General features: G+C 37.8%; 1 protein-coding gene and 1 pseudogene across 3 annotated transcripts in view; both read right to left on the minus strand.

Moving 5' to 3' along the window:
- LOC137385778 (RNA-splicing ligase RtcB homolog) overlaps positions 1-25992 on the minus strand; it is a 34051-nt gene that overhangs the window by 7905 nt on the left and 154 nt on the right. Inside the window, exons 1-8 of one of the 3 annotated variants that reach the window (XM_068072334.1) lie at positions 17986-18246; positions 12769-12919; positions 10412-10558; positions 10202-10250; positions 9793-10000; positions 7738-7787; positions 3941-4060; positions 3242-3388 (exon numbers count right to left, since the gene is read on the minus strand). In XM_068072334.1, coding sequence (XP_067928435.1) covers positions 3242-3388; positions 3941-4060; positions 7738-7787; positions 9793-10000; positions 10202-10250; positions 10412-10558; positions 12769-12867 — 820 coding nt within the window. In that variant the 5' untranslated portion in view covers positions 12868-12919; positions 17986-18246. Of the gene's footprint in view, positions 1-3241; positions 3389-3940; positions 4061-7737; positions 7788-9792; positions 10001-10201; positions 10251-10411; positions 10559-12768; positions 12920-13130; positions 13213-17985; positions 18247-25992 lie in introns of those variants that run through there. The other 2 variants (XM_068072333.1, XM_068072332.1) reach the window with 2 other exon arrangements.
- LOC137385938 (uncharacterized) lies at positions 17764-25240 on the minus strand (annotated as a pseudogene).

Below are 25992 nucleotides of genomic sequence, written 5' to 3' on the forward strand. Positions count from 1 at the left end.
CACTCGCTAATAATAAGTTGTTCATTTAAACACAAGCTTCAGCTGCATCTAGCTGAACTAAATCGATGAACATGACTGGAGACATTCAGTCGCAAACCTATGGACTCTAGCTGTTTCCCTCAGCGAAGGTTTCTGACATTAAACAAAAGCTTCCCGATTAATGGTGCTCGCCCACCTAAGGGATGTGAGTTGCTGTTCACAGGTGTACATCAAACAATTTTCATCTCTTCTATACATCAAAAATAATTATTGTAACACAAACCATCTTGAAAAGATTTGCGCATTTTACCTGCCCACATAGAAACACGTTTCGATAAAAAAATAGCAAAAAGCAAAAAACATTCAACGATAACAGAGTGGATAGTTTTTTACACGCTTCTGCCATGGGACAATGCTAGACTCTCTCTAAAATGACCTCCCAATAACATATTTTTGTCATACATTCCGAATGTCTGTTGGTCATTGTTTGTGAGCCTTTTTTGTTTCATTCAAAACAAGGGGTGCGAGGTGGCACTCATCGGTTGTAGGGGGTTTGAGAATGAATAGAGAAGCGCTGCATTAAATGGTTTCGTTCACCTGCCATATAGCCACCCCTGAAGAGCGGGCTGATGGAATGAAACTGAAACGCTCAGAAGGTACCCTAACAGAGTGGAAGTGAGATAATATGGCCAACAGGGTAAGGAAGCATTCATTGTGCCAACCAGCAGGCTCACACTGCTGCTGCAGAATCAACTGAAGAAAACAAAAGGTAAGGTATAAACATTTTACTAAGATTAGTTTGTCGCGGCAGCGAAGGCAATGACACGAGCGCTGTCAGTTAGCACTGTATAAGTAACCAATGGCAGCAACAGCATATAATGATGGTTGCTAGAGTATCCACTGCTGTTGCCCTAATGGCTCTTAACCCAGCACGCAGTTTCAATCATATAATAGCTATGAAAGCATGAATTAACTCATTAAATCACTGCATATTCTGCTAGAACAAAGAGGCTCTGGGGTGAGGTGAAGGAAAGCCAAAGGAGGCAGGAGGATCGCAAAGGCTTAGCTAAGATGTAGCTATGGATCAATACAGCGCTGCCATTCTTCTTGACTGCCAATAACCTTGATGCTGGCAGGCTTAGACAAGGACTCGAGGCAAAGCAAGCCCAATTAATATTATCAAGTAAATATACTAATCACTGAAATGAACATGCAGCGCTGCAGAGACTCAGGGACAGAATTATATGAAATAAACACAGAGTGCTAGCAGTGACTCAGGGACAGAATTATATGAAATAAACTAAAAGTGCTAGCAGAGACTCAGGGACAAAATTATACGAAATAAACACACAGTGCTAGCAGAGACTCAGGGACAGAATTATATGAAATAAACACACAGTGCTAGCAGAGACTCAGGGACAGAATCGTGTGAAAAAGCTTTCTCAGACAGCATGCTGCCATAGTAAATATTAATCCATACAATAAACTATGAATAAGCTAAGCTAGGTGTTTCTACAGCATTTCTTAACTGAAGGGCTCTTCAGATATTCATACTAATGAAGACAACAAGTTTAGTGAAATGATAGGGTAAGCTCTGAGAGCAACTGGCTCTGCCATGTGACAGCCTATCACATCCATTACAGGAGAGAAAGCGCATATACATCAGCATGAATACCCAGCATAGAATATTCATGGTATAATTATTAGCTGGAAAAGTGCAGCAGCAATAGAAAGCAAACATATAACTACTAACAGCAATAGACAGTAAACATACAACTTCTAACAGCAATAGACAGTAAACATACAACTACTAACAGCAATAGACAGTAAACATATAACTACTAACAGCAATAGACAGTAAACATACAACTACTAACAGCAATAAACAACAAACATACAACTATTAACAGCAATAGACAGTAAACATACAACTACTAACAGCAATAGACAGTAAACATACAACTACTAACAGCAATAGACAGTAAACATACAACTACTAACAGCAATAGACAGTAAACATACAACTACTAACAGCAATAAACAACAAACATACAACTATTAACAGCAATAGACAGCAAACATACAACTACTAACAGCAATAGACAGCAAACATACAACTACTAACAGCAATAGACAGCAAACATACAACTACTAACAGCAATAGACAGCAAACATACAACTAACAGCAATCAACAAAAAACATACAACTAACAGCAATAGACAGCAAACATACAACTACTAACAGCAATAGACAGCAAACATACAACCAACAGCAATCAACAGCAAACGTACAACTACTAACAGCAATAGACAGCAAACATACAACTAACAGCAATCAACAGCAAACATACAACTACTAACAGCAATAGACAGTAAACATACAACTACTAACAGCAATAGACAGTAAACATACAACTATTAACAGCAATAGACAGCAAACATACAACTACTAACAGCAATAGACAGCAAACATACAACTACTAACAGCAATAGACAGCAAACATACAACTACTAACAGCAATAGACAGCAAGCATACAACTACTAACAGCAATAGACAGCAAACATACAACTATTAACAGCAATAGACAGCAAACATACAACTACTAACAGCAATCAACAGCAAACATACAACTACTAACAGCAATAGACAGTAAACATACAACTACTAACAGCAATCAACAGCAAACATACAACTACTAACAGCAATAGACAGCAAACATACAACTACTAACAGCAATAGACAGCAAACATACAACTACTAACAGCAATAGACAGCAAACATACAACTACTAACTCGAAACAAAACGGTAAGAGTTAAAATTTGAATTTATTATCCCCTGGTGTTCACTTCAATTGTATTCAAATTTGACAATAACTAACAATTTTTTCCAACGAATACCGAATTAAAAATGAGTTTGAATACTTCATGTTTGACCAACCTTGCAATGAATACCTCAATATAATCACCCCACTTATAACTAATAATAATAACTCGTAAAATAATAGATTATTCTTCATGTATGTATTTCTGGAGCACAGACATGCACAAAAAATCCTACCTACCCCTACTACTGAAATGAGAAGTGAGTAGTAGGGATAGGACCAACGGATCATGTGATCTGGATCAACTGCTCCACTCTATGATGACTATTGGAAGGAGATCAAAACTAACTGCTTGCGACCTGCTTCTTGCAGCTCACTCATTTTCCAGTGTCTGTGTGAACAGCACTTGCCATCAAATAGCAGCAAATATAGACTCACCTGTGGCCACTTGGTGACCAAGACCCCTGCTGCCGCTGTGAATCATAACGCAGACCTGACCTTTGTAGTCAATACCCATCTTACTGGCAGCATGCTTGTCGTATATCTCATCTACCACCTGAATCTCGGCATAGTGATTGCCTGCCCCTACACATATGAGTTTTAATAATTGAATAAAATTGTGAATAAACTAAAATATATGAAAAGATAAATGATTGGCATCTATTACATGTAATATTTCACCTGAATGGTTGTTTGAGAAGAAGTCAAATTTTATGTCAGAAAGTTAGTAAGACTTGCCTCACTATCAAGCCATAAAAAGATGCAGAAGCAGGAAAAATCACTTAAATCATGCCAGGGCTATTTGTGAGCTTCTCATGTGCCAAATGATAAAGCATTTAAAATTAACGATATGATTACGGGTAATTCCAACAATAAAATTCAACAGTTGTCTTCACAATAATGCATGACAAATAAGCAGACAACTCCTTATACTGAAGAAGCAATGTAAGAGTTAGTAAGTTTTATTTCTTGTGTTTTACTTGGTTCGATCCTTCCTACCTCACTAAATAAATGACAAATCAGCAAGCCTTTTTTAGAGCTACTGTCTAAATGGCAGCATAATACCTAAGCTTTCAATAACTTCATTTTTTAAATTGAGTTCAAAAACTTTAAAGTACCATCGCACATGACACCTACCCAAGGTGCCAAGTTGAGGAAGTCCTCTCTTTTTTGCCCTCATGCTGACCTTCCTAGGATCAGCCTGCAACATCCTACCATATTCCTCACAGTGTTCTTTGTCTTCTGCCCATGCATAGCCTGAAGCCAAACCAAAGTCAATGCCTTGCATTACGGAAAACAGTTCTGAAGCCAAGTTAATATATTATATTCTCTAACTCCATGGTTGGCCTAACCACGGAGTTAGAGAATATAATCGTCTCTAACCTTGTTGGCCATACTTGACCCCACCAATTTCACATGCACTTTCACCAAACCATTTATATTTGAAAATTACAATATGATTTTTTCCACATTCAAGACATAGGAATGTTTTACTGGTGCACAAAATGAACTGTGCTTTAGCATCACTGCATTCAAAGAACAAAACTAATACAATGCATAAACTCACAACAAATAACATTATCGTAAAACCTGTAATTGAATGCCACCTCTATTAGAACGCCACCTCTATTTGAACGCCACCTCCCGTTGAACGCTACTTTGACAATCTTTGATCTTTAGGAATTCCTATTATCAAGGGATCAGTAGAAAAGTGTCCACAAAATCATATTAATAATGAATCGTTTACACCAATAACAAATATTTCTCTCATTATCCAACTCAAAAACTTTTAGCTTTTTTTCGTTAAAATTTTGAAATCAACAACATAGAAATAATTAATAGCTGTCTCAGGCTAATAGTAGTTTCTTGCTTAACGCGGTCTTGATACTTCAAAGTACATGTATATAAAAACGGTTTACAATGGTACAAATGCTACATTTAGCGAGCAAAACTTTTACGCTGTGCATTAGTGCTAAATGCAACGCGTAGAAATTTTGTTTTGCTAAAAAATTGTTTGGACGCTAGTATCGACTAGTTATGCAGTGCAGAAGAAAAGTTGAGGTCAAAAGACATTGTGGAAGGTACTGGACAACTAAAAGATGTTCGTTCCACCGAACGCGGCAATCAGAATGCAGCTAACTGAAAGAGCAATGCAAATAGTTTTATTTTAAAAACGTTAATTTTTATTTCTGCAAGTAATATAAGTATGATTTGTTTATGTCACTTGCTCATGAATATATCTTTGTAGCTTTTGATAGATTATCATTATATAACTTATAAATTTGCAGATTTATAGCATATTATTTGATAGGGAAAACAGTCCCAACATCGACAAGTCCGAACCTAGACAAGTCCCAATATTGACAGAGGTTGGTCCGAATCTAGACAAAGGTTGGTCTGAATATCGACAAAGTCTGGTGCAGTTTTACAATATTTTAATCCTTTATTCTGGTGCTCTCACGCACTAATCTTCAACAAATAATAAATGTCTTTAGCAGTTCTATACTCACTTCAAAAAATAAAAATCAAAGCTACTCACTGAAGTTTAGATTTCTAATAAATACATACTCCTAGCATAACAGTCAACCATATTTATTATTGTTACTTCTTTTAGCATTCGTTCTATATTTAGGTTGGGCAAAATATTGCTAGGCTTACATAAGCTGGGAAGTGCTGCATCAAATGGATCACAAGATATTTTTGCGCAAATAAATCTTTTACATATAATTCACTCATTTACTATGAAAATAGTAAATGGTAAAATAGCAAAACCGCTGTCGAGATTGGGCCAACCGTTGTCAATATACAAACTCGTCGAGCTTCAAACCAGCCGAGGTTCGAACTATAAATCTTTGGTAGCATAATTGCAGTAATCTAATCTTACAATTGATCGACGCTCGCAACTCCTCTTCTATTGTACATAAAAAGTTAGTTTTGGCTGCAAACTGTAGCAAACATATTAATGACTAATGAGTGCAACGATATTTTGTGCAACATTGGTAAATATAAATATAAATTAAAAGTATGTTTTCAAATTTAGAATGAAATAGAAATTGAAAGCTTGAATAAATTGCAAATCAGGACATAGGCTATAATATTATCGCAGGTTAATTGCAAGCAATAGATATCAACTGGTAGAGATATTTCTGGGTTTCTCAATGCATACGTATTAAGCGATCTTTGACAAGTTGAAGGTAATTTAGCAGAATTATGGCATCCAAAAGGTTTAACATCTGTCTACTGAAAAAAGAGGGCAAAATATTGGCGACATTCACTACGCCCGTAAAAGGGCTAAATTTATCTTCCCAAAATTCTGACAAGCCATTTGAAAAATACAACGCCAGCCTCTATTTGAATGCCACTTTCAACTAACCGCCACTATTAATAGAGGAAGGATTGAAAAATAGAGCGCCATGTCATTCAATTAGAGGTTTTACGGCATTTTCATAAAAACATAATAATCTAATACTGCCTTTGAGAGAACTCTATCAAACACACGAGACTGGCTCTGTGAACCCCTTGGGTTTGATCGCACAAATTTTATTGCATTAACAGAAGCAGACAACATTACAGATTGGTGTTTGAATAATGTTTTTGTATAGTTCAGACCAAATACAAGTTTAATCAACATTTTAATTTATGAAAATGGTCAGAAAAAACTCACTATCATGTCGACCGAAACAGCTGTGACACTAGATAATTATAGTGAATCACTCATGTTTAGACGAGATTATCTAAAATTTTTTTATTCAAAACCCTTAGTCAGGAAAGCAGAGCATGCGTTAACAGGTCTTAAACATGACTCCCCAGTATAGCTAATTTTTATGAACAGTCTTTTAAATTCTTTATTTGTGTGAAGAAAGAAATTCTTGCTAGCGCACTTCACAGGATGCATGCACAAACGGATTCGACGGAACCGCTCAAAAGTTAATGAGGGATATATGAATACAGCGCATACTTTTTTCAGTATTTGCAAAATCTGTTTCAATCTGGAATTATAATTATCTGCCTTGTTGGGTAACCAAAACATGTAGTGTGGCAGCTGGATAGTGAAAATGTATTAGAATGGTGGCCAACAGAAGTGTTTTTGTCATGCTTTCACTCATTGGCTAACCGTCAGTATTAACGTCGTATAACATACGTCTGTCTTGCCGAAAAAATAACCTTGCCACAGCTTGGAGTTTGCATAGTGTTTTTGTTTCTTAAGCTGGTTTCTGTCATCGCTGACAAGATCCTTGCAGAAAATAAAATATGATTACATTGGTATGAATAGATGTAATTTAAAAATGCTGTCAGTTACCACACTCGTAACCACAACAATGACATACAATCAGCTCACTAGAGTGATGAGTAAAAATTAAGCATTTTATTAGCTTTTTGCAAAGCTGCTTGGCAGTGACAACAAAAAACAAACTTCTTATATCATATATAAACTTTCCCTCATAGACATAAAACTGTCCAAAATCTGACAAAATGGATTGTAAGTGAAGCTATGACCCAGTAATAACCTTGGCCCAGAAACTACACAAGTTGGCACTGCCATCTAAAATCAGAGCCTCCTAGCGAATTTTAGCGATTCTACTCGCAATCCATTTAAATGATTCGCTAAGCAGAAACAGAGTGCATAATCCGACATAACGTATCATTAAACAGAGTGCATAATCAGACATAACGTATCATTAAACTTTGAATCACCGGAATTATACAGAAGAACAGAAAACAATCTCTCATAAGCTGGCTACACAATAATTTCTGTGTCTTCAATATCACCCGACCAATCAAGGACAAGTCCATGGTATGCATCAATGGTATGCTATGATGAATTGCTTCTGAGAGTATATTAACTGCTGACTGAATACATAAGACTCCAGCGTTTGATTCTAAAGAAAGTAAAAGTACAACACCAGCAACTAGAAAAAGAATCGATGTACTACCTTCTCTTAGTGACCAGTCCATTCCCATCTCTAATGCCTCCTCCAGGTCTCTAAAATACACCGTCTCACTTTAACTACTAGTAGATGTAATATAACTGGAGTAGTTAGCATAATGCATGGCTCTTACAGTAGGTGTACATGCTTCAAATGGGTTTGAAGTTGTTTCGACTCAAAATCATAGAAATGATAAAATCCAATGCGTTTGACGCCATTTCACTTCGCTAAATTTGTGTGAAAGCATTCTCTGTGAGAGTACTATTCGATATCATAGAAACACTCACTGCTGATGAATCCGAATTGATAATACTCGGCTAAGGTAGGTAAAAAGATTCAGCTGACAACCACGCGAGTCTCTGCTACAAAAACATTCTACAGCTATTCACTACTGTTTCTGCTCGACTTTTTGTCTTTGGATGGCAAGGATAGGTTGTATTAGGATGACATAATTACTTTCTAGATCTGGTAATTGACTACGCATGAATTGAAAAGTGACCGTGCACCGAAAGCGAGTATACTCTAATAAATTTTGTTTTGATAGATACGTCGCGAATCTTAGAAAGCCCTATAAAGTGCAACTCCGAATCTTGAAACAGCAAATTTTTCGGCAGCGAGCAACTCTGAACCCATTCGAACCATAAAAATACACTGTAAGCAAGAACCTTTCTAATACCAAGCTTGTAAAGCTCACTTGATGGGTCTATCTTGATTAGGCCGACAGTTCGAAAGTGAGTGATGACATAACTAACCATGCGTGTACTCACATGCGATGTCATCACATGTAAGTACAGGCATCGTCAATTATTAAATAACACAGGTCTTATGTACTATACTATTTTGATGCAGGTTTAAAAAGCAATCAACAGCTAGCATTAACTGAATATAAACATTTAATTAGGTAGTTGACAGAGACAGACTCAGTTGTTCTATGCTTGACAAGTTCTATACGGATTCCACAATGAGTCATGGACATGTTTGTTCACTCAACACACTGCCAGTCTACCACTCCTTTATCTATACTAGTGAGTTTAAAGGTTGACTGCAATAAAATTCACATTACAGTTATCTGGTATCAAAAAGTTCACCATGTCTTACTCTGCTGTGTTGTAAGTGCAAAATATGTGGAAATGTGATTACAAGCTCGTAAAAGCTAAAAAACAAACAGTTAATCGCAGCCATTACAAAAATGCAGTAGTTTGAAATCTCTTTATTTTGATGACGTACTCAAACATTGTGATTATTGTTTTGAGACGTGATGTTATCACGTGAACTAAATGGCCAATAAAAGGCTCAATATAAACCGTCTCGTAGCACTAGTTTATTTCAAACACTTCGGGTTCTACAGGAAAGCCCGTATCAAATATAGATGCTCGCTGCATACTTAACAGTTTCGTTTTAGCCAGGTCTAATCATCTAGTCGTAATCTGATTATGTGACCCTGATTACTTCTTGCCAAATGGCGTGAAAAATTTCAGCAGCATTTTTTGAGTATCACAGATGACCAACAGCCTTCTCATGTTTATCAGAGAATGATATGCATTCCTTCGAGCTAAGGTTGAAAAATTAAATGAATTTTTATGGTAGGTTTTGGCATATCAGTGCTCAAAGTGACAACATTATAATGCTGATGAAACAGATGAGTAAAAACAATAGACATGATTTTATTGAATGCTTGGAGAATATTTGTGAAAATATTTCGACGAATGAAGTTGCATGAAAATTTAAACAGAAGCCATATTGTACAACTACGTCCCATTTGAGCTGTTTTGGAAAGGGATTCCAATCTACGGCGGTTTCATGATGGCTGCGATTAACTGTTCGTTTTCGAACTTTTAAGAGCTTGTAACTACATTTCCACATATTTCGCACCTACAACACAGCAGAGTAAGACATGGTGAACCTTTTGATACCAAACAACTGTAATGTGAATTTTGTTGCAAGACAACCTTTTACTAAAATTGACTCAGTGCTATCTACTATAACTATCGGAAATGGCTGACCAAACTGACCTTACACCCGGTATGAGACAGTAATGTAGCCATGCAAGTCAGCACTCACCGTGCACCCATTGGTATGACTCCCTTTGAGCCAACACCTACAGGAATATGGTCAAATAGTGACTGTGTCAGCTCCTCTTTGACAGGCAACACATCTTTTTCACTAAGATTAGTACGCAGCAGACGCACCCCGCAATTTATATCAAAACCAACTCCACCCGGTGACACGATAGCTGTGGGGTCAGACATGTCGAATGCTGCCATGTTGCCTGTAAAATATAACATGCAGTTAGAGTATAATTAACAGAAATTGATTGGAAAAGTAGACTCAAGCATAGTCAGTAGAACACATGATACAGTTTCATTGTTTATACTGTAGCAGAAAGGCATCCATTCCCTATTTGACAAGACAATAAGTGCAGGACAGTACAGACAGGTGCGCAGGAAGTATGACCGTTAGAAACACTTACCAATAGCAAAACCGTATCCAGCATGCACATCAGGCAGACCAACAGACTTCTGCAAGATTGGACATTGCTTTTATATCGCAAGGCAATGCTTCACAATAACTTTCATTAGTCTCATTGAACAGTTCCCTTGGAAAGACGCTGAGGTTTACAAGTATTATAAGCAGGATAATGATGCTAAGCTTGGAAGAAGAGCAAACTGATCAAACTCACCCCGACGATGCCAGGAAGGGCAGCCACATTGGCTATCTGTTTTACACCGGGCAAAAAACCACCAAAACCTTGATGGTGACTGTGCTGCTTCAACTCATCGAACATGATCCTCTCCAACGGGTCGTTGACGTAAAATATGCCTTCCACCTAGCACATTCGGCTTGAGAATTAAATTAGCTACTGAATTCCACAAAAGAGAGAAATGGGAACAATAGCGAGAAAACCATGTTAAGGGTGCAACCCAACTTCTTACACAGCCACAAAAATTCAAATACTTTGATAATTAGCATATTAAGCACAAGAGCGCGTATCGATTGTAGACACACAAACACACTAGTGGCTGTGATATCTATTTTAGATCGTGCTTCCCATGGAGCTGTGATAGTTTGGAACAGAAAAAGTGAAAATGGTTGAATTTAGGTTGTAAAATACAGAAACAACCAATCAACGAAAACTGATAGAAATATATCATGAATAGCTCATTACAATTAAAGTATCAAGGCTAGATTATCATATATTTTATTTAGTCACAGTCTTGTATATAAATAACTCTATTAATATTTATTTATCTATGACTAACCTTAATGGTTTAATAACATATTAGGACGATGAGAAAATAATAGTTGCATCTCATCTTTTTATTGATACTAGTACACTTGACGGGCCAGTGAGAGATCGTACTGAGTAATCAGTGTCTGCAAAGAGCTGGTCTATAACCCAAAGAACCTGCGTTCAATTCCCAAACAAGGCAAATTTTTTAAATTCTCTTAGAATGGCTTTGGACAGACGGACACTGCTCTTATTACAGAACAATTTATGAGTGATTCTACATAATATATACGGAATTATCGATTATCTTGTTTATGGTTTACGGTTTGGTTGTTTACGGTCCATGATTGCGGTAAATTTACATTGAGTTAAAGGTTGACTTGCAACAAAATTCACATTACAGTTATTTTGTGTCAAAAGATTCGCTATGTCTTACTCTGCTGTGTTGTAGGTGCGAAATATGTGAAAATGTGATTACAAGCTCGTAAAAGCTCAAAAACGAACAGTTCATCGCCGCCATCACGAGACTGCCGTAGATTAGAATCTCTTTTCAAAATGGCTCAAATGGGACGTAGTTGTACAAGATGGCTTCTGTTTACACTTTCACGCAACCTCAGTCGTCAAAATATTTTCACAAGTAGCCTATACTTCACGCATTCAATAAAACCATGTCTATTGTTCTTAGGTGTCTCTTTCGTCATCATCGTAATGCTGTCACTTTGAGCACTGATATCTCAAAACCTACCGGAAAAATTCGTTTAATTTTTTAACTTTAGCTCAAAGGAGTATATATCATTGTCTGATAAACATGACGATCCTGTTGGTCACCTGTGATAATCGAAAAATGCTGCAGAAATTATTCACGAAGTATGGGTCACATGATCAGATTACGACCAGACCAAGCCGAAACAAGACTGTAAAGTAGCGAGCATCTATATTTGATACGGGGTCTTCGGTAAAACCCGAAGTGTTTGTCATAAACTAGTGCTACGAGAAGTTTTATATTGAGCCTTTTATTAGCCTTTTAATTTACGTGAGAACATCACATGACAAAACAATAACCAAATGTAATGACTGCGTCAGAGAAATAAACTGATTTCAATCTACAGCAGTTTCGTGATGGTGGCGATTAACTGTTCGTTTTTGAGCTTTTAAGAGCTTGTAATCACATTTCCACATATTTGCACCTACAACACAGCAGAGTAAGACATGGCGAATCTTTTGATACCAAACAACTGTAATGTGAATTTTGTTGCAAGTCAACCTTCAAGTGTAAAAATATGTGAACTACACAAAGCACACTAAAAATCTCGCGCCTCAACGTGCTGATGAAAAAATTGATAAATTAAGCTTCTTCGGCAACATGAGCATGTAGGATGTTTAGCAATGACATGCATGCTCTGGCTACTGTACACTAGCTTTATATGACAATGGTTTAGGTATTTGAAAAATGTGGTTTTAGCGAGGCCATCGAGTCCGACAAGGATGACACATAAATGGGAATTACGATCTATGAACTTAATTTTATTTTATTCAAAGCCTAACTACTTTAAAGAAACAATCCGATGGAAATACTATCACACAAGACCTTATAACAGTATTTAGGATAAGCCAAGTGAGCATAAATCCCAAATTTCACTAATAGCAACAATACAGAATTTTATACTCCTACTGCACTGCTTTCTACAAGCAGCCTATTAGGCCTTAGTGCGAGAATGTATTGGTGATGGTAGGAAGTATGCAGTAGAAAATGACCCAGTTGTCTCAAAGATGCCGGTAAGAAGGGGGTTCACCGGCTAACAACTTACATTCATATTAGGAACAAAACCTTTTTTGATCTTCCAAGAAACTGGAGTCAACTTTTCAATATAGGACAACTCCTCATTGTAAGTCCGAACGATCCCCATTATTTATGAAGAAGCGAGACAACCAATAACCAGTCACGTCGTGGCTGTTAATCTACAAGTAGGCATAGTCTCCCATAGCCGCGAGTACCAAAAATGATTAACAACATGAGCCAATTAATACTATAAGTAGCAAGCATATCCTAGACATTTGAAATATACAGTGTGATGTGGACTGGTACAAACAATAAACTATATATATCCTTAATTATTCTTTTTTTGTGTGCGTAATAATTATATGTGTATAGTAGGAGTAGCCATTATACAATCACGTGTTTAGGGTGGGGCCTGTTTTCACTGTAACTCTTATATAAGTAGCCATCCTCTTTACCCTCCTGAACTTCTTAATGCCCGCCTTCTAGAATATAAATACCCCTGCATGTATGTTTATATTCATTCTTGTGCTCAATACAAGACATGCTACAACCTTCTCTGAACTTTTCTGCAAGCATCAACTAGTTAGAAATCATTTGCATTGCACCAGAATTGACAGCGCACCAGCAAGTATTATCATCAACAAGTAACCAAGTTGGTAATCTCCTAAATTGCACCAGCAACACAGCGTACCAGCAAGCATCATCGCCAATAAGTGACTAGGTTGGCAATCTCCTAAATCACACCAGCAACGCAGTACACCACAGCCATCTTCAATAACCAAGCTGACAATTTCTCAAATTGCACCAGTCCCCCGTGCACCAGCAAGACAGTGGTATCTCCTTTACCATTTCCACTTTTCAGGACCCAGAGGAAGTAGTATTGTCCTTTGAAAGCAGCAGCAAGTTTGGAATTGCGATCCCTGCAAACAAAGGGTTGGGGATCGGACAACCTCCCTTTACCTGCTAACCAAAAATTCTGTCATTGGTGGCAGCAGTTGGGTCTAGGGCAAAAAGGCAGAAGACCAGGATACAAATCCCAAGAAGGGCAACAACTCGTACACCCAATAAACTACAAAAATTAAGGGAAGAAATTGAGGATAAAGGGCGGCAAGCCGAATCACCCAAGCTCTGCACCCCAATAACGCAAAGAAAAAAAGACCTTAGCCTAGTAGAGGAGCGGTTATTCCGACTAAGACAAATGAATACCAGAAAAGCTAAATTCAAGTCTCTCCAGTTCAGCCGTACCACTGATGTAGAGCTATTTATTTCACAGTTCAATGATGTAGCGAAAGCTAATTTTTTAATGACAAAGAACTACACTACACCTCCGAGTCTGGTTAGATAGACCAGCAACTGAAGCTGGAAGAGGGCAGACACCAACAGAGATTTATGACAGTTTGCAGTAAAGACTGAATTCCAACTACACCATCCAACACTTGAACCGAAACCGGAGACCAAAAGATTAAACTATGGAAGTTGTATATACGTGCACCTGCAAAATCGAAGGTAGAAAATCTGTCCACTATTTACTCGTTACCGGAGCTAGTGAAATCTTATCAAAGAGAGCTTTTGACTGTCTACTCTCCAGAATAAAAGACAGACTTGATGTAGAGAATCACAGCATTGATGGCAAACGGCAGCGGCTTCCTGCTCTACGGAACAATCACTCTACATTGCAGAAGTTTCCTTCCGAGTTGCAAACATAGTAGAAGATGCTGTTCGCGGAAGATAATTGTTCACCTCATAGGCATAAAGGCACTTGCCATGCAAAAAGCACACTCAACACTTTACTGAAATAAACAAAACATACTAATGATTGCGGTTCGCATGATACTGGTCAGGCATGGTCGGCGATGTACGTAGGATGGTAAAGAGATGCAAAATCTGTCAGACAGCAAAGAACAGCGAATACTCCAGTCAAGGTGGGAAATTTTTTTCCCAAGCAGGTTTACCTATGGCAGTAAAATCTTGGCTCCTGATTGGTTCACAGGTACACGCGTAATGAATATTCATGCTATAAGCTCTGAAGGTAGTATTGCTCGCGCGTGTGGACTTCTATAATGTTGTGCGTGCATTACTGTACGGTGAGCTAACATGTATTATGCATTGACATTTAGGGTAGTGCTGGGCACGAGCACTTCTTGGCCAACGAGTTTAGACTCGTCCCCTTCCTTTTGAGTTTTTCGAGTATCGGGTAGCTGGTAATGCTTGGCACGAGTACTTCTTGGCCAACGAGGTTTTTGGGTATCGGATTTGTTGATATGGTTTTATGTCTAAAATTTCCAAACATTAGACATATTCTAAAATTTACAATGCAACCATAATTCTATTCAATTTATCTATAGTTATTTTTACTATTTTCTAACGACCGATATTCGTGCTCTTAGCCTTTGAAGTTTGAACCCAAACTGTCGGTTTCAGGCATTGCATAGGGTGTGTCAGAATCTCTATCGTCCGGAATTCCGGCATTAACACGGCTTTGTTTACAAAAGCCGTTTCTAAGTAACAGCGTAAACCAATCAAAATAGTTTTTGCACAAGATATCAGACCAGAAATTTCACTTCCATTTGTAACAGTTTATAAAAATATCTTTACCTACATCCTTTGTTTTAATAACAGATTTTATTTGAACGATATCGCGAAAAGATTGACACGACTCGTTTGTTGGTAAGTCATAAATGATTGTGATGCAAATAAAGAATTTTATAATACTAATTATACTTTTTCAGTATATTTTGAGTCATAAAATAATGATGAACATGTGCTCAATGGATATGATGTTATTGTAAATGTTTTATGAGTTTTTTAAAATTGTTCGAACTTTTATAGTTTTAGGCCAAATAATGGTAAAGTACTGTTTTTTCTGTGTGATAACATTTGCTGTGGGTTGCCCGACTTTTTGCTAGTGTTTTACAAAATACCATTGTATTATGAGCACGTTCAGATATATATAATGAAAGTTTAAAAACGTCAGATCGTTGGACAGATTGCCCAGGGTTACTGACACGCATTGACAAAAAGTCCAGGGTTCAAAGGGTTAACAGGTGAGTTATCCAACAGTGTTTAGAGCTCAGGGCGCAATAGACCGAGTTTTTATCCACTCTACTCGACGGATCCGTGTACCAAAACCCGGGCTCGCAAGTCAAAACCCGAATCCGCAAGACCGAAATGCTCAAAATCTCTATTACCCGAATCTCGAGAGAAAATAAACTAGCGAGTTCAACGAGTTTTATTACCCGTGCCCAGCACTATTTTAGGGTGTACAAAATGTGTGTGAGTTATGCTGTGGAGTGTTCTGCCTGTGTGTGTTTAGAGATTGAGAGATACGGAGAAGGGTGTGTGTGTGTCTGTTTGTCTGCCTATCCGTGAAAGAACTTCAAGATGTGTGTATTGTAAGTGAACTCTTTGTCAATACAAATTTGAGATATATAAAATAAATATGTAAATATATCTATGCAAGAAAATATACCAACCAAAACAAGAAATTGCTACCTACAGTCCCCCTACAGTATATATGCATGTGTGTGTATGTACGTTGCACATGTGAACTGTTTGTGTATGTGTGTGTTTGTGTGAAGAGAACTTGAAACATGTGCGTACCTCTATCTCACCCTAAAAGGATGTACAATCAAATTTCCAGAATCATTAAAAATGTGGGATCATAAGGAGCTTGTTCGATAATGTGTTTTGTAAATAAGTAAAATATATTATTATTATGTTTCACTAAATTTTACATTACCATGACATGTTTTCATGATCATACCCAATTTGCGCAATTTGGTACCTTCCATGCCCTATGACCTTAAATAATTGTCAATAAGGTTGAAAAAATTACACATTTTACATAGAGGTTCGTATGTTGAGCGTATAATACAATAGTAAATACAAATATCCTACAATCCAGGGATATTAGGTTTTTCATTCTAAGAAAAATATAAATAATTTCAAGAAAACTTGTAGGTTAATACAAGATAGATTGGGAACTAGATGGGATATTAAAATAACAATAATGATTAACATCATGTGCAGATTTATTCAATAAGTTGGATGTAGCATTTACAAAATAATTATTAAAATTATTAGGGATGTTATGGTCTAGAATTGAATTATCTGCATTTAATTTCTTCTTTTTAGCCAAGTAAATTGTGTTAAACCTTCCATGTAGCAGACAATATATTACCTTTAGCATCTTTAAACTTAATTAAATAGTGATTTCCTTTTGGCTTTTAATTATTTTTGATTATCTCTCTATCTAATCACTATTTTTACAAACCTAATGAATTTTTAATAATTTTTTATGAACCTAATTAAAAATGGTTTTATTCAATGAGTTTTAAGTGAGCGCCCTCTTACGTTTTAACAGCACTTTTTGAATGATAACATAATTTTTACCACGTCATTTGGAATTTTTTGTGTACCTTTCTAATTATAACTTAATTCTTAATGTAATGATGTAGGTTTTGGATACTAAAACTCAATTTCACGAAAACTATACTCTCCTTACCAGAGCTCATCTATCATTTTAATAAAGCCCCCTTTCGGAACCGAGAAACCTTGGTTCTCGTATGTGAATAAGCGAATCGGGAGCCGAGAATTCTCGGTTCCCTTAGTGAACGAATTAAAATCGGACTGGAAATATATATAAATTTTTATAAATTTGAATATATCATGTAGTAATGAGCAAACATTTCAAAATTAACATTAAAATTAAATTCATATAACGTACAGCATTCATGAGCAACTCGCCATGAATTTAGTACATGTATGCAAACTATTTCTAATTTTCATAGCTAAAAATTATTTTCTGTGCCGTTTTATGAATTCATAGAAGAATATTGACGGGTCAACCCCATTGGAATTCATATCCTCATGTTGTTTATTTAAAAATTAGAAAAAATGTACATGTAAAGTCAAAATGGCTGCAGGTCGCAAGTCATGACATGATCGAGAGCAATTGAGAACGATACTAAAAATCAGAGCAAATTTGATCCTGTTGTGAAACTGAGATATTGAGTAGCGTCAGCAAAGTAGCGAGCGATAACAATAAACTAGAAGTAGTCACTTTTTACCAAAAACCGTAACGTTTTAAACTTTCAGTTTCCTGCGGGTTGCACCGAGCAAAATCCTTCTTTCGAACACAAAAGCCGATTTGCGGGACAGCTGGGGAAGCCGTGGTCGATATTCACGACAAGACATCTAACAGGACTGCCTAACTACCACTTTGAAGATTTACTTTGCCCAATACCTTCATTGTTTGTGACACACTGGCTGAGAGAGTGGTGAGCTTTCCTTGTTTTCTTTTTGGGAATCAACTGGCAACTGTCCACTCTCTTCCTCTATTTCGGTCCACAAACATCTTTTGACTTTTCGGCCAATGTGAAGGCATCAGCATTTCCAAAGAACGGTTTTGCGGCGACTTACAGCAGATGGCTGAGCTTTGATGGCCACTCCCTTCGACCCTGTTTTCTTTTCCTTAAAGAGACCATATCCAGGGAAGTACCTGTATATTTCCCGAAGCTCTTCAGGGCACCAACAAGAACAGCATTTGTTTTCAAAGAATTAAACTGTTTCACAAATGCTGTAACGGGTTCACCAAGTTCTTCTGGATCATGCCTGAGCATTTCAACCAGCTGATTGGCACATTTGTTGACAGCAACTTCCAAAGAGGCTAGTTTATTACAGCCATGGTTCACCTCCATCAACATTTGACTGCAACGAACCACTGCCCCTCAAATAAAACTTGTTCTGCAGCATCCTCTGACCATTCAAAGACTCCACAGCCACATTGGAGCTTGATGGAGCCGCAAATGAAGGGACTCAGATTCAACGACATCATCATCATTCAGACTTCCCATCTGGTCTTGTACCTCGTGGCAAGCCTGCAATTGGTAGAGATGTGAAACATCCTGGTCTCACATTCTCCTGACCAGTAGCCAGAAACAGCATGTGTTCCCCCAAGTGAGGGTCTCTCAGGGGCAAGAGATTGAGTGAGGTAGCAATGAAATGCCACACAACAGCATACTGGTGCTTGCAGGGAGCGCCATACTTTTCTGCAATGCATGTGCAGACATCAATTTCAGTGTCCACATTGTACTTTGTTTCCGCTTTGGTCTCGCTCATCACCTCGTAGTTATGGGCACCAATCTTGGTGATGGCGCTGACTGGAATTGTTGACCCACCACAAAGCTACTTCCTTGAAACGGTGACATCCACGCTCCCATTGGCCAAGTCTGTGAGTCTACTCTCATAGTAGCAGGGGACACATGTAACAAGAAAGTCCAACAGTTGAACGATGTTGTAGGCTCTCCCTCTTTTAATGATTTGATCCTTGAGAACCCTCATTGCCGCCTCGGCATAATTGTTGGTGTTATTACTCTAAGTGGGCAAATCGCGATGATAACAAACAGACCATGTTTGACAGCGATTATGGAGCTTCTCAACATGCGCTAAGAAGTTTTGGTAGAAGCATGCTACCTCACTATTCTGAAGCTCTTTATATGCTTCATCCAGAGAATCTTCAGACATGGTGAATGTCATCTTTTTAACAGCAAAGAGCAGCTGTGTTCTGTGCTCCTTCCTGATGTTATTCTTGCCTTCCCACAGGAATCTTCACACTGCCTACAGCAAGTGGAACAAAGGCAGAATTAGTGTAACCTTGGGAAACACTGCTGCCAGGCTCTGCCTCTCCGCCTTACTGTCATCAGACAAAAAACACGAGGGTCAAGTGTGCCACGACCAAAAAAGCATCTTCTGGTATGACTTCTAGGTACAGATTCAATGCCAGGGTAATGCACTTCCTAGACTCAGAGGCAACAATTAGGCATCCCAGGGGTAATCCGCCAGCAGCACTGTAGGTCAGCAGCATAAATACCCTGCAATCGTATCAATCCATTCCCCCGAAGAATCGATAAACACAAGTTCTCCGCTATATCCATGCTTCTGACTGCAACATTTCATGAGTGGAGTACATAGAGCGATGGCGATCTTGTTGTTGACCTGATCAATTTTGGCACAGATTTTTCCCACCTCACTGTTGTACTCTGCAATGGCAGCTTCGAGGTCTTTTAACATTTTCTCGCCACTTGCAGCATCATAGGCATTGTTGAAGATCTTCCGGTACAACCTGCAATTTAAAAGTGAAAAATGCTGTGATTAAATATGGTAAACATTTTATGATTACATCTTCCTTATAAATACAAGATATAATTCAGACATACGTGTGATACTGAGAAGACCAATACAAATTTTGCAATGATAGCTTCGCAATGGAATGCAAATTACAATGAGGAAGCTAAAAGATTGTATTGGATTATCCAAATAATACCGTGTTATATCCTAAATTAAATGTAAATATGTGCAAAGGCACAATGGAGTGGGTCAGATGGCTCAATGGGAATGGATTCTAGGGAGTACAGCCTCTGGAAGATTTTGAATTTAGGCAGTTCGGCACTCTCAAGATGGGAGATAGAGTTAGAGTATCATAATGAATTAGAGGCGACCATGTCGAGCTTCATTTTAATTTTGTTTTATAATTTTGTCTCTAGTTATTGTTATTTCTGATCTAATATTATTTTGTCTATTAATCTATTATTATTTTATTTCATTTATTTATTTGATTTTTTCCCAATTTATCTATGTTTATTTCTATTTTTGGTAGGGGGGAGGGGGCTACTAATACAGACCATCTCCTACACTTCAAATTACTATAGTTGTTAAATATTGATAAAAACATTTGGAGGAAGGGGTGCAATAGTATATATCCCCCGCCTCTCCCCATGAAACGCCCCCAGACTTCGAGGATGCTTAGAGGGTGAGCAGTCTTCAGAGAACCACGCAACACATGAAGGGACATGAAAAACAGCACTTCAATCGCAATCAAAATAATATGACAACCAGAAAACACAACGCCTCCATCTTCTTCGTTGTGAAGACATAAAAACAAGCTTAAATTCACATTCTACATCTAATCTCTCATGCTGAATTAGGTCAATGGTCAAAGCTTGAAAAAAATTCAATATAATTTTGGAAAATTTGTAAAAAATCTACAATAATCATGGGTATCTTGATGGATTTTGAAACAAAAAAGAAACAAATGTATTGGGTTGAAGGGGGAACGATATTTATAAATTTTCTTACCTCTGACAGAATTGTATGTCTGGACACTTTGCACGGTCAGCAGCTTCGTACACATAATCCTGGTCATAATGCAGTTGAAGATCCAGCCTGTGTGTGTTCACAGCGGATGCAGGTGAATGGCCTTTCGAGAACAGATCTTTGAATTTCTCAACTGTCTCCTTGCTGACGTCTCTGTGCTTCAGTGTATCGGCACTATCAATGAACTGGTTATGGGTGTGAGAGATCTTGATAACAGTTTGAAAGGCTGGCAAATGAAGATCCTTTTGTGCTCTGAAATAGACAATAGAAATTCAATTACTTTAATTTTTGAAGAACTGAAATAGGCAATCATTTAACCACTGAAATTTCTTCAAGGCAATAACTAAAGCATACAATTGAATACTGGACTGTAAAAAGGGGCCGACTCCACCATTTTGGGAATATCTGGTTAGACCCATGGCCATCACATTATTCCTATCCCAGACCCAAGGGGAGAGGGGGGAAGGAACTCGTAGGACCCATCTCTAATTTATTTATGATTTAATCAACCACTTTCATATTTGCACGTATGTGTCAAGCAGGTCAAGCTCTACAATTTGCAATCATGAACATTTTTAAAGGTCACCATAAGGACTCTAGTTACAATAACATGCCAAGTGGATTGATATGAAGGCAATTTTATATTTTCAACATAATTATATAATACATACTCTGAAAATAGATCAGGGCCCTGTAGCAGAAAAAGATAATTCATTAATTGTAAGTCATATCACGGGTTCTAGATGCGCAAATCTAAATTTTCGGTTTTTATCATTAATCGTAACTTGCGACCAATCATATCTCTTTTTGCAACAGAGTCCACGACTTTTCAGTGAAATTTGATGGGATTTAGAAACCATTATATCCATGAAATCATTGTGGAGGTGATCTGATGCAATTTTACGAAAAGTCACAGAATTTTGTGGGAGCTGGATGACAAATGTGGGCGTGGCAGTACAAAATCTGGGGGGGGGGAGGCTCATTCAGGCCCCCTTAGACTTGATAGGGCTAACCCCCAGTCTTATGTGAAATTTCTTACCTGCTCCGTTTCCCAGGAACCCTTTTAATAGGCATAGCTAGCTTCGCTGAACAATTCTTATTCTTGGATGGCAATTTCTGATTAGCTGTTCGAGACCGAGGAAGTCTTGTGTTGGCATCGGTAAAAAACTATGAAAAGATTCACCCATCCAATTTTTGGCTTTGTTGCTTCAACACGAAATGTCACACCGGTGAGCTGTTGGTACTGTTCAAGCCACAGTTTAGCATCATCTTCATTGACGATGTCAATTCTGAACTCTGCTTCGTATTTGCCGTCCCCAACCTCTTGATAATTGCAAATGTGGTAGTCATAGTCAGGTGGAAGGGATCCCTGAACAGAAGGAAGTAAGACATGTTTTGTTCTTGTTTTCGGATGTGGATGGCGAAAATAATATGAAGTGCCATGCACAAGCACAAAAGTCTGTACTCTAATATATTTCGTATAATAGGCTGTACCCACTCCGCCCCCTGTATTTTTATGTTTGAAACTATAAAATAGCAAAGCAAATAAAATGGTGAAAACCTCTGTCAAGCCCAAGCTGAGGTGACAAGCTATGACTTTTTACAAGTCTAGAAAATATACACACACACATACATTGATACACACAATTTACCACACACATACAGACAAACATGTAACCTAACCAGGCTTTGTGTGTAGCACAGAGCCTGGCATATACACTGCTTGAGATCTTGCAGGAACATGTTTGTAAATCTGCGATGAGGTGTGGTATCCCTTTAGGCAAATTATTTTTGTATTTTGTTTAGTTTTAATACACCGTGAAACCTTCGTGTTTGGGCACGCTACATAAAATTACTATGAAAAGAGTGAGAACTTATTTTAAATCGATAATTTATGTCGATTGTCCGTGTTAGAATCCAGCTTTTTTTTAATCGCTGCAATAACGAATGCCGCTGTACTCATTGCAAACTCACACACATTCAAATGCACTACATCTACAGTTAGGTAACAAGTAACACTAACAGACTAGATACTAACAATTCATAACATAGTACACTGGTGGTACTGGTCTAGTATTGAAGAAAAGAGTACAGTCATACAGGCGTACAATACAAATCGCATGCACTGCACTCTACGCACGTATTGAAGCTATTGTAGACATGTTACTGGATATTCAAGCATATTCACACACAGGAATACATAAAACTTGTCTCGACATTGTAAGATTTGTTCATTTGTAAATTCTTGAAGATTGTTACATAAAATGTGTTATGTATGACTACAGGTACCATGAATTACCAATTTGTATATAATATATTGTTTATTTTGCGCTGTTGATCAAAAACAAATTGTCGAATTACTGTTCGAGCGTGGACGTGGTACGCACGATGTTGATTAATGATCACTGAGAAACACTTTTTAACCAGAACGCTACATTGCTTACAACTTTATAAGTATAGTATTGAGAAAATTCCCCTAAGGAATGGGCCGATGTATTATTCCAAGATATAATGTACTTACATAAAGGTGTTGGTGATTCTTCAAGACGTCGATATTCCCTTCTTTAGATAAATTGCACTGAGTTGAACTTGTAGTAGTCGCCACCATTGCTCAACAACAGTACAGGTAAACATTAAGCCAATAGTCAGCGCAGCTATGCTTCGTGTGCTGTACAGTACAGATACGCACAGTACACACACAACATAATAGAAGTCCACGCGTGCGAGCAATAATACCTTCAGAGCTCATAACAGGAATATTCATTACGCGTGTACCTGTGAACCAATTAAGAGCCAAGATTTTACTGCCATAGGTAAACCTATTTGAGAAAAAAAAATTTCGCAGCCAGGGCCAGCACAGATTATTTGCTGGCCGGCCCTGGCAAGTCGTATCCATCGACCTTGTAGAACATTTTACCCTAATCCCGAGACAATAAAATGATATAGATTTTGTCCGATCATTTCACGAGATGACATCGCCATTCCATATAGAACTGCCAAAACTGTTCCACACATATCAGATCAAAAGATTTTTGCTTATTTCGGGTTTCCTAAGAGAATTGGGTAATATGGAAACTCAATTTGGGTCACAACTCATGCATGAGTTGTATAACATGTGGGAGTCAGCAAAAGCCACACCGCTAGCTATCACCCACAAGGCAATGAAATGGGTCACTGTTGCTATGGAGAGATCAAACCGATTGGGATCTGATACTACCTCAGATCATGCAATCATTATGTGCTATACCGCATTCACTCACCAATGAAACCGCCAACTTTATGATGTTTGACAAGAATTGAACTTATCAGACAATCTCATTGCTGGGCCTAGATGTCCGAAACAGTCTAAAAGTGAGTACGCCGCAAAACTTTCTGAAAGGATTAAAAATAGTTACACATTTGTTCCTTATCAGCAGCAGAACGTCAGAAAGGCTGACCTTGAAACAGAACCAAAATTTGTGAAAGGGTCAAGTATGGATGATGGCCAAGCGTTTCGGAAAAAAAATCTGTACGAAATTACAACCTAAGTATTACGGCACATATGTAATACTTGAACAATTCGACAATGGCACTTATAAAATAAAGCAACAAGGTCATCGTTGTGACTGAAGAACAACTCAAATTATATCACCCAACAACTTTTTTATGGGAATCTGCTTCTAGTTTTGAAAAACGCAATCGCCAGCCCTCAAGAGCGGGGCAGAGAGTTGAGAGACAGAAAACTGTTTGCCAAAATAAGATGATAGAGGATCAGCCGCTCCCTCAAAATATCGCAGCACTGAGGTTACTATCCCCAACACCAGAGACGTCTGCCCTGGCCCTAACGGAAACTACCAGGAATTTGGGTGAGTCAGTACCAAAACAAGTACATGAGAACGGCCCGCCCCAACAAATTCTGAATAGTGAATCAAAGGAGGCTGAACCTCAAGACAAGAATCAAACAATAGTAGAGACATCAAACTGACCTGTTCGCACAAGGAGGCCCTTGGTTAGCTTACAGATTTCGTACTAAACCAGCTCAAGTCAAGATTTAGAAATAAGAACCTCAACAAGTAAAGACATCTTCCCTTTCTCAGACACCCATTGTTTAATAATTGGATTAATGCTTTAACCCTAGGGGAGGAGAGTGACACGGACTGGTACAAAGAATAAACTACACATTTCTTTAATTATTCCTTTTTGGTGTGTGTAATCATTATCTGTGTATAATAGAAGTAGCCATTATACAATTATGTGTTTAGGGTGGGGCCTGTTTTCATTTTAACTCTTATATAACTAGCCATCCTCTTTACCCTCGTCAACTTGTTAAGGCCTGCCCTCTAAGGTATAAATACCTCTGCATACATGGTTATATTCATTATTGTGCACAATACAAGACATACTACAGCTTTCCCTGGATCTGTCTACCAAGATCCACTAGCTAGAAATCGTTCGCATTGCATCAGAATTCACAGCGTACCAGTAAGTATCATCGTCAATAAGTGACTAGGTTGCCAATCTCCTAAATCGCATCAGCAAAACAGATCACGAGCAGCCATCGTCTTCAATAAACAACTAGATTGGCAATTTCCTAATTCGCACCAGCGTCTCATTGCACCAGCAGGATAGTTGTATCTCTTAAGTCATTTTCACTAGTCAGGACCCAGAGAAAGTGGTATTTTCTTTTAAAACAGCAGAAAGTTCGGAGTTGCAATGCATGCAAACAGAGGGTCGGACTCGGACAACCTCCCTTAACTTGCTAACTAAAATCCACTCCAAGTAAAACCAGCAGAGTCATATCCTACTTTCCTTAAATTAACCAACATACAATTCCTATACCTAAAATATATTCATAATAAGTGCTGAGCAAACTGAACAACGGCAAAAATTAGCCTTCTTACTAGCAAGAAAATGTAAATACTCGTACATAAACGAAAATACATACGCTAAGCTGCGAATTTCAGAACAGCGTCTACGAAATAATGTGCTAAAGGAATAAAATAAACTAAATAAGAAAATTGTCAAAGTACCACGTTTAGAAAACTGTTTCAAACTGACAACAAACATGCTAAATATGAGCGAGTATTTATTATGTCTGCTCAAATTTATGTGCTGTTTA

Source organism: Watersipora subatra, chromosome 1 (genome assembly GCF_963576615.1).
Source record: "Watersipora subatra chromosome 1, tzWatSuba1.1, whole genome shotgun sequence".
Lineage (NCBI taxonomy): Eukaryota > Metazoa > Bryozoa > Gymnolaemata > Cheilostomatida > Watersiporidae > Watersipora > Watersipora subatra.